A 9,919-nucleotide genomic window follows, 5' to 3' on the forward strand; every position below is an offset into this window, starting at 1 on the left:
TGGAGGGTACATCCAATCACTATCACCAATAGTCAATATTAATATATATATATAAATTATATTCCTATTTACAGTGGCCCTGATCGTAAGAAGTGGATTTTGGATAATGTACAGTTTTGGGCTATTAACAGTGGAAGGGAACTGTCCGAACAGATGGATGGAGGGATCATAGAAGGATGGATCGAGTTGATTAAAAAAAAAAGAGTCTACACACCCCTGTTCAAATGCCAGGTTATTGTGAGATATAAATTGAGAAGTAAGATTAATCATTGAACGAATAAACAATTGAGTGGCGTGTGACAGAGAGAGAGAGAGAGGAGTGTGCAGGGTGGGATAGAAAGACATTAAATGGAAAAAAGACGGATGGATGGATGGATGGATGGATGGATGGATGGATGGATGGATGGATGGATGGATGGATGGATGGATGGATGGATGGATGGATGGATGGATGGACGGACGGACGGACGGATGGATAGATGGATGGATGGATGGATTTGCTGGGTTGGATGGAAGGATTTAGCTGGTCGGGTAGAAGCCGTAGTAGCCAATGTCCTTAGAGCAAGCCTTGTCGTCCCTCAGAAGATCCGTCTTGAGCGGGGACACGGTGTCCGGCACCGGGGTGGAGGAGGGCGACATCCGCCTCCGCTTGACCGCCTCGAAGATGCCTGAGTCGCTGGAGTCGATAGACTTGATGGACGAAGGCGTCTCGATCCAGCTCGACTCGGAGGTCACGTCCTTGGCCTTGGCCTCCTCCGAGGCGCCGGGCGAGCGCTGCGTGGGGACGGAGTCGCCCTCCTCGGCCAGGCAGTTGCTCCTCCCCCCGATGGAGTTGGCGGGCCAGCAGGGGAAGACGGAGCTCGCTTTGCCACCGACTCCCCCGCAGTACTGCGGCGGGGTGCGTCCTCCCCACCCGGAAGGGTCCGCGTAGTAGCCGAGGGCCCGGTTGGAGCAGCCCGCCGCGGGCAAGGGCAGCGCCTTGACGCCGGCGGCGGCATACGACAGCAGGGTGGCGGCGTTGCCGGCGAAGTCGGCGGCCTCGTAGGCCGAGGCGGCAAAGTCCAGTCGGTTGTTGGCAGGAGAGACGAACCAGCGCTGCGGGGCACCGCCCACCGAGGCCTCGTCGCCCTGCAAGCTGTTGCCGAGGGCCATGCCGCGGTCGGCGCCAGCAGCCGCCGCCACCCCGGGATGGAAACGAGATTTGGCGTAGGAGCTGACGAACTGCTCCTGGAGGAAAGGGCTGTGCACGGTGTAGCGAGACCCAGCCACGAGTTGCGAGCGGGGGGAATCGCCCGGGGACGGAGTGAGACGGTCGATGTCGCAGCCTGTGTACACACTGGAAACAAACACGGGCGCGTGCACGCAAAGTGACTACTCCAACAAGTGCAACTAGATGGAAATCGTGCAATGGACACTGTATTAGGTACACCCTACACATAGAACCTATTTTTTGGGATGATGATGATGATTTTAGTACTTGACTGATATGTTTACATTGTAGTAGGCTATTTGGCTATTTTATTAACCAAAATTTTATTTATTTGTATTAATTATTTTTAAAACTACTAGTATTTTTTTACTAAATTATTATTGAAGACATATATTTTTAATAAAATATTAAACTGAATTTATTTCAATTGATTCCATTCATTTTTTAACAGTTTTGTGAATCATGACTTTTCTTTTGCACTGTTGTATTTACATTATTATCAGTATTTACATTATTATAAGCATTATTCATTATGGACACATAAATCTGTTCTTTTAATAAATCAATATGCAGCCATGGCCACTAGATTAGGTACACTAATACAAATCCACTCAAGGTGCACTATTATAATTGTTTGTTACCTAAATTAAATATTTAACAGTTTTTACACTTAATAGTTGTAATTAACATTATGTTTACATTATGTTGCATTCATAAGTTTTATACATTCATTTTTTTAATTTTGTGTTAATATTCTTCAATTTAGCATTTGTGTTTTAAAATGCAAGCCCTGGCTACTTAAATAGGTACACCTAGGGAGCTAATCTCGAAAATAACACCGATTTGAAGGTTTATATTTTCAGGAGAATTTACGAATCTTACGTGTCATAGTTGTCCCGAAATCCTTTGGCAAAAGGGTTGTGGTCAATTTTCAATTGCGTAATCTGTGGGAAAGAAACGTCCACGTAGGCTTCATTATCACGCCAGTAGAAAAATCGTCGATAGATTTTTTTTTTTTTTCCCGGCATCGGTGCTCTTACGTCGGTGTTCTGGTAGGCAGTGACAGCGATGAATTGCGTCTCGGGGAAGGTGAACGTCTGTACTCGGCCAGGCTGGCTGCCGTCCTCCGTGCCGTCTTCGTTCACTTCCACCACGTGGAGCCTCGGCTGGTACTTGTGCAAAGACTGAAGCACAACCATCTGCGCCAAAACCGCGAACAGACTTTTTGCTTCGTGGTGCATGACGCAAGAGCCTCGCAGAGCGGAATAATGTTCAGGAAAACAGATTGATGCAGTCTTACCTGTCCCGTGTTGTTCGATGCCCCTTTGTTGTTTGTCAGTTTCAATTTGCCAAAAGAGATCTCCTGACGCATCCAGTGTGCACCCGTGTTGGGCGAGTCCGGGTGCATGTAAACTCGATTTCCTATGGCGCAAAAATAATTTTAAAAACAAGCGTTTTCATTAATTTATGCTAAAAATAATAATAAAAAGGCTTGAATGCTCGTTTTTTCCTATAAAATTTGAGGCTTTTAGTTACTTATTGTGGAATATTGATACTGTGATATCCCGTTAGTCTTGTCACCTTTTTAATGACAAATAGCCATTTCTTCACGGTTTAGCACTATTTATAGATATATTGTGTGGTAGGCTATAGCTGTCCACAAAAACATAATAATAATAATAATAATAATAATAATAATAATAATTGCATTTTTTACTTTCACTTAAAACTGAGCAGTGAGAGAAAAAAAACTGACTTATTCCTTTATTAGTTATTTGACCGCGCTGGCAAATCTGAGTTGGAAAGAAAACATATTTTTCCCCAACGTGTTTTATTTATTAATCTGCAATCTGTCCATAAGAATATTTTTAATATTTAGCTGTTGATAGTGCATAAAAATATACCTGTATGACGATAAAGATCGTTTTTAAAATCCCACCTTTCATTTTCTTGTCCAATTCAATAATACTATATATTTTAATTTAATTTAATGCATTTAAATTGTCGGCTACTTGCGTTATTCAGATGTTCTCTAATCACACTGCACTGCAACGTGTACAAAATTCTGAGAACAATCTTTTTTCAACCTTTTTTCCCCCCAATAAACTTTAAATATCTCATTTGACGACAACGTTAAATTAAATAAATTAAATTGTATTCATCCGACAGACATTGACTGCTCAATATTTTCCCGAGTTCTCAGTAATTTATATGAATTTAAAAAAAGGAATGCAAAACACCAAGATGCCCGTTACCTACGACGTTGGTGTCCGCCTTTCCGCAGGGAACCCACTTGCCTCCCTGGAACCTCCAATGATTTGGATCAGCCAGGATAACGTCCACAAAAATGTTGTAGTGAGCAGTTGGGTCTAGGCCTGAAATGTTGAAACTTAAAAACGGGAACATCCTCCTAAAACAGAGAAGAAGGCCGTAAGAAAAATGTTTGGCTCACAGAATAAAGCGGAACTCAAGTGCTCCTCACCGTCCCTGCTTAGTGATGATCATCTCGGTTTGGTGCCTGTGGAACTTGAGCCACAGGGCCCTGTTGCACAGGTACACCTGCGCTTTCCCAGGCACCAACCCTGGAGCCTGGGCCGGCGAGAACTGGTAGAAAGCGCCTCCCTGGTACGCGGCCCCGTACTGCTGCGCGTACGGGTAACCGGCGGCGGAGGCAGGCGGCGGAGGCGGCGGCGGTGGGTAGCCCTGGGCCGCCGACGTGTTGCTCAGCAGGCCGTTGTAGGCTCCGTTGGCCAGCACCGGGTGGTGGGCCACGTAGCGGCCGGGACTGCCGATGGAGAAGGCGGCGTGCTGGCTCGGGTAGGGGAACATGACTCCTGTGGTGGCGGACGGCAGAGGCTGCGCGGATGGAGAGAAGTTGCACTTGTCTCCCGCTCCTGCTCCATGGAGGGTGTGACCGTGACGGGCGTCGGCGTCTCCGTGCGTACCGCTGCCGGGAGGGGAGAGTTTGCCCCCGTGCGCGTCCTTGGGCTCGGGGAAAGTGTCTGCTTCCGACTCATTCGTCATCTCCCTGGGGCTTTTTTTCACGGGCGAACTTCCCTCCGCGTGTTTTGAGATTATGGATGAAGGATGCGCGTCCATTCCATGGCAGCCCGAAAGTGCGCTGCTCGCGTGCACGCGCTTGCCAGACGGGTCACTAGGCTGAGGCGAGATCTGCATAACCCAGCCTATTGATTTTTTCTGGTTTTTGCTATATACATACGCCTCCCACAATTCAACGCAGTGGGGGGAAAAATGATTTCGACTTGAAGCAATTGAACGTGCAAGCATGCGGGAACGTGCGCCTCTCTATCACTGCCTCTCTAATGAAACCAACGCGCTGATTGGTTGAGGCTGTCTTGAGATTTAATTAGGCACGTCTTAATTAAGACTGAGACAAGTACAGTGGGGAGCTGTAGGCACCACAAATAGCCTAAATCCGCGAATAACTAAAGTGCATGAAAATAAAATCACATTTGAAAATCACTATAAAAACAGCTGGGTCAAAGACAACCCAAATTATTTTTTTGTAAAGTTTGATTTAAAAAAATGGGTCAAATGAGTAATGCCCCAAAAGACAACTTTTGGGGTTATTTCTTTTTAACTCAACTGCACGCTTAAAACTGCTGGGTCAAAAATAACCCAATTTTGATCACAAAAAAAATGGACTGAATGACTACTAGTGTGAATTTGACCCATTTTTTTTTTTTTTTTGGGGTAGGGGGGACAACCTTAAGTTGGGTCAAATTGACCCAACTTCCTGGGTGGTTTAAAATTTTAACCCGCCAGTTATGAGGGTGCATAATTTGGTTATTTTTGAACCAAGCGTTTCTAGAGTGCAGATCATTGCTTTCTGTGTTTAGCTATTTTACCTGCGTTATTTACCTATTTATGTGCCATGAGTGCCAAAGTGTGTCTGCGGAAGACATTGGGGGATTTATTATTCACATCGATGACAGACAGCCCATGACAGCCTCGTGCATGGGATGCCTTAAAATGTTTGTGATATAGCGTGAAATCACGGCGTCCCACTGAAGATGTGTTTATGAGTCCCAGAGATGATTAATATTTCATAGGTGCTGAAGTTATGAGCCAGCGCACTGATATCGGGGACATGGCACACTAAGCTGAGGGGAAGGTGGGAAAGGCCATTGTTGATTTTGGAATATTTGAGAGAAAAAAAACAATAATCACGTTGAATTTCACCTGAGTGGACACTCACTGGCCATCTCATTAGGGACACCAGCCCCATCATAGGACCCAATTGAAAAAATGGCCAAACTTAATGCACCGTTGTACATACCACCTTGGCCAAATGATTAGAAACGAATTATAGAACTAGAAAGAAAAAATGAAAATTAAAAAAAATAAAGAAGGCATAGTAGTTGAAAAGTCAGTGCAGCATGGAGCAGCTGCAGCCACGGCTGCACAGTGAACACCTTGCTCTCCAGCCTAATAAGCTTATTACCAAGGTAACACATGCTGCTGTTGGGGAGGGGGGGGGGGGGCTTGATCTCATCCAGACTGCTGGGCACTTTTGTATACGGCAATTCATTGGATTGCAAGGGCAAATTGACCTTTCCATTTAACAGCTGGATTGCATATTGATGAACGTGTGCTTAAATTGTTGATTGTGGTTAAAAAAAAGTGACTACAGTGAATCTTAAAATTGTGTTTTGATAAGTTGAAATCTGCCTAAAGCACATGACAGATGGCATATTTCCCAAAATATATATATTTTTCTATAGCCTCTATAGTTTTCAAAAAAACTTTCAGATTTATCCAGTTAACTTTCAGTTCATTAAAAATGGCATCGCACTATAGGAAAGTAAAAGAGTAGGAGGCTTAGTAGCTGTACTGTAGTGTACATGGCTTGTAGCACTAATGAACGTGGCGCGACGCTAACAAGAGAGGTCATTATACAGTAAGGTTGAAGGGTCCGGTAATCTATTGCTGTGAAACATGCAAGCACGGGCTTGTCCGGACCCGAGCGTGAGGGGATGGCTTCATTATAGGATTATGGTTCGCTTCCAACTCAGATCTTTAATCATCACAATGGTCTTGACTGCTTTAATCCCTTGAACCAACTAATGGAGGTACCTCGGAAGGACAACTAACTCACCTGGATGCACCCGGGAGTTGCTCATCAGTATATATAGTATATATAGAGCTTTAACAAAGTGTGTCTAACTATAGAATTTAAAAAAAAAAAAATCATTACAGGTAACACTGTTGTAACACAAAAACAGTGACAAAATAACTTTTTAATAAACGTTTTAAAATAATCATCCCTCTATGGCCCCATTTTGTGCAAGAAACCACTGCGTCTGAGGAAAAACAATCAGTCAGACAAAAGGCAAGACCCAAAAACAACTGGAGAAGGAGCACAGAGCTGGATGTCAAGAAGATGGGACTGTCATGGAAACAGCTGGAGAAAATGGCACAAGACAGACGAGGGTGGAAACTCTTCAACGATGGCCTATGTTCCGAAAGGAATGGAAAGGCTTAAAGAAGAAAAGAAAGAAGACAAAAGGCATGACTAAGAAGGTTTAAATTATGTGTTTGCACCATTGTTCTTATGATACAGCTTTTGGACTAGATATCATTAGAGTTAGATTTAAAAATAATAATAAAAACAAACATTTAATATTACGGATCAGCTCTTCCTTGCACTATTATTCTGATTGCCGTCGTGCCGAAGGAATGTGTGTGAGCCACCTGGGTCTAATCTAATCAATGTGAATGACAAGGAGAGAAAAAGCGCCGAAAGTGAGCACCAGCTTGGGGACTTTAGCTGATGCCCACTACTGTCACTTCAATGATACCATCGCAGCGCACCAAATGACAACAAAATTATAACCAGCAAGGGTACAGTGAGGGGGGGGGACACACGGCGCGCTACTCCACTCAGGTGAAATTGCCTTTTTTTTTTTTGGCCCCCTCCATCGACGGAATGGCATGTCTCTTGTCGGATGGGTAAACATTTCCTTGTCAGGCCAGTAATAAGGAATGAGGCACGCTGGGCCAAGACTAAGAGGATAGAGCCAAGGTTGTTTGGAATTCATGACAGGTAGTGGCTTATATTACAGCGGCACTAAAAATTTCATGGGAATGCATTTAAGATGGCCCTTAACTTATTTATATGTTGTTTGCCACATGTCACATTGCAATTTCCGTCAATAAATCAAAACAAAAGGAAAGGAATCTCACGGTTATTCTTCAATTTAGATGTTTCCCCGACGCTCGTCAAATGTTTAATGAAGTGGTTTGGCTAATCCCACCACGTGGCCCTTGGCGCTATGCTAGTATGAGCCGCCCCAGTGTGTCAATGGGACTCGGCGTTGCTCTCTGACAGCTGCAAACTCGCAAAAGTGGGCGGAGTGGACAGTTGCGGCTTTTAAAGTCTCATTAGCCGTCCTCCCTGGACACGCGGCGACACGCGTCCGTACGCACGACTACACCTGCTCATTACAGCCGTGCCTTGAAAGGACGCAAGCCAATGCGCTTCACCGCAAAGCTCTCGGCAAATTAACCTCAGAGCAGGTGATTGTAGTGCTCAGTGGGAATTTGAGTGTGCGTAAAATAAAGAATATGTCATTGAAGGGAGCATTCAGGAGGTTCAACAGGTGTTTCTGCAATGACAGGACCAAATCATTTCCTAAAATTTTCAATTTAAAGTCATATAAATTCAATATAAACCGTCTTGCAGCAGATTTGGGGTCGATGACTAAACTTGGTGAATAAGCATTTAGCTGTTATGCTGCACGCAAATGCTATATGATAACAACAGAACTCAAATAGGCCCCAAGTTCAGTAAGCTACTTTTGATTTCTTTAGCTTGATTTGAAATATCTTTGAGATTTTGATCATAAATGCTTTTAGGCGTGGCGTTATCCCGTGTATGAAATAAATAAAAATAAAAATGAAATATAACGCATAAAATATAAAAATAATATAAAATGTAAAATATAAAATATATAAAATGTAAACAATAAAAATAAATATAAATGAGGCTACTTTGCATACCTTGCGTAGTCCTCTTCATTACTCGACATGACAAGACCGAACGACTCCTAACAATTGATCAACAGTCTTTTGGAATCAAAGATACCGTAATTTCCGGACTATAAGCCGCGACATTTTTCCAAAATTTTGGACCCTGCGGCTTATAGTCAGGTGCGGTTTATATAAGATTTTTTTCGTGATTTTTGTGATGACTTGATCACTTTTACTCTTAACACTATTATATACAGTAAAAGCTACAAAACAAACTGACAAATAACTCGTTTTCAAATCAGACGAGTAAAACCTGGTCAAATATTAAAAAAAAAAAGATATTAGTAAAAGTGAAGACAATTTGCAATTCTAGTAATGACACGAATTTGATGCACAATTTGTCTTCGCGGGCCACATAGCATGATGTGGCGGGCCGTATCTGGCCCCCGGGCCTTGAGTTTGACACCTGTGCTCTAAACCCTTTCTCTTACTCTGCCATGTCACTCAGAAATTACACAAAGCAGTGGCGCTGTTTGGACCATCTGCATTGTATTAAAACCCAATCAATCAGCATTTAAATTCAATTCTTCTGACATTTTGCTCACCAAAAACAAGTTGTAATGAATGTGAACTTTTAATGCATTTTATTCAGAAGGTTACTTTGAACCTTAAACGGCAGCGCGGCATACTTATGGATTTTTACGGCCTCCGGCCTCCAGGGGGCGCTCTAGCAGGAAGCAAGGGCGAGACAGGCGAAGAAGAGATAATAAGTCGAAGAAGACGCGCTAGTTTGTGTTTACATTTCGCGCATCACGCAAAACGCGATCAAGACGGACATTACTGAAAGGAAGCCTTTATACACAAACCGTCATCATGGGGGACAAAAGAAATGCATATGACGCCGCTTTTAAGCCAAAGGCAGTCGATGTTGATGGCATTATCTTGTGTCTACTCTGGAGCGTACTTATGGATTTTTACGGTCTCCGGTCTCCAGGAGGCGCTCTAGCAGGAAGCTAGAGCGAGACAGACGAAGAAGAGGTAATGCGCCGAAGAAGACATGCTAGTTTGTGTTTTGATTGTTTCGTGCATCACGCACACACCCGAGCTCACACAATGACAGTAAGCTTATATACACAAACCGTCATTATGGGGGACAAAAGAAATGCATATGATGCCGCTTTTAAGCTATACGTGACACGCTCGCTAGTTTTATAGTTTTTAGTTAATTTAGCGCTTCGTGCATGAATAAGGTGAGCATGAACAGACCCTCTTCACACTCGAAGAAATGCATAAAAGCGACGACGAAAGAGAGACTGAGAGAGTGTGAGGCGAAGGTGCGGCTTCTGTAAGAAAAAAACTGAAATATCCCAGAATTTTAGCTGGTGCGGTTTATAATCCGGTGCGGTTTATAGTCCGACAATTACGGTAATCTCATCTGGGAAAAGCAGCCAACAGGGTCATCATCTGGTTACCATAGCACTAAAGAGACTGGTGGAGTAACAGAAAGCTGACAGAAGAACACTAAACAGTGACATGTCAGATGTAAATTGTATTTCTAGCCAAAATTAAAATGTCTTGTTAAAATGAAGTTGACAAGTTGGGCCATACAGTCATCGATGTCCATATGAAAGTAAGCCGACCTGTTTTTTAACGGCGACACCGTCGTAGCGTCTTCATCTGGAAGATGACACACTCTGAGACCTGTGTGAATTTTGT

At 43.6% G+C, this 9,919-nt stretch overlaps 1 protein-coding gene across 1 annotated transcript; it reads right to left on the minus strand.

Annotated features, from left to right (window-relative positions):
* Positions 1 to 364: 364 nt before the first annotated feature.
* Positions 365 to 5,558, minus strand: tbr1b (T-box brain transcription factor 1b). Its single transcript, XM_088383140.1, has 6 exons — positions 3,693 to 5,558; positions 3,466 to 3,620; positions 2,511 to 2,632; positions 2,251 to 2,409; positions 2,093 to 2,154; positions 365 to 1,336 (listed from the first exon to the last, which is right to left on the minus strand). The coding sequence occupies exons 1-6, from the start codon at positions 4,496 to 4,498 to the stop codon at positions 520 to 522; spliced, it is 2,121 nt and encodes a 706-aa protein (XP_088239266.1). The 5' UTR covers positions 4,499 to 5,558; the 3' UTR covers positions 365 to 519.
* Positions 5,559 to 9,919: the final 4,361 nt, after the last annotated feature.

The sequence above is a fragment of the Syngnathus floridae genome, chromosome 8 (assembly GCF_059516105.1).
Source record: "Syngnathus floridae isolate MCC-2025c chromosome 8, RoL_Sflo_1.0, whole genome shotgun sequence".
Lineage (NCBI taxonomy): Eukaryota > Metazoa > Chordata > Actinopteri > Syngnathiformes > Syngnathidae > Syngnathus > Syngnathus floridae.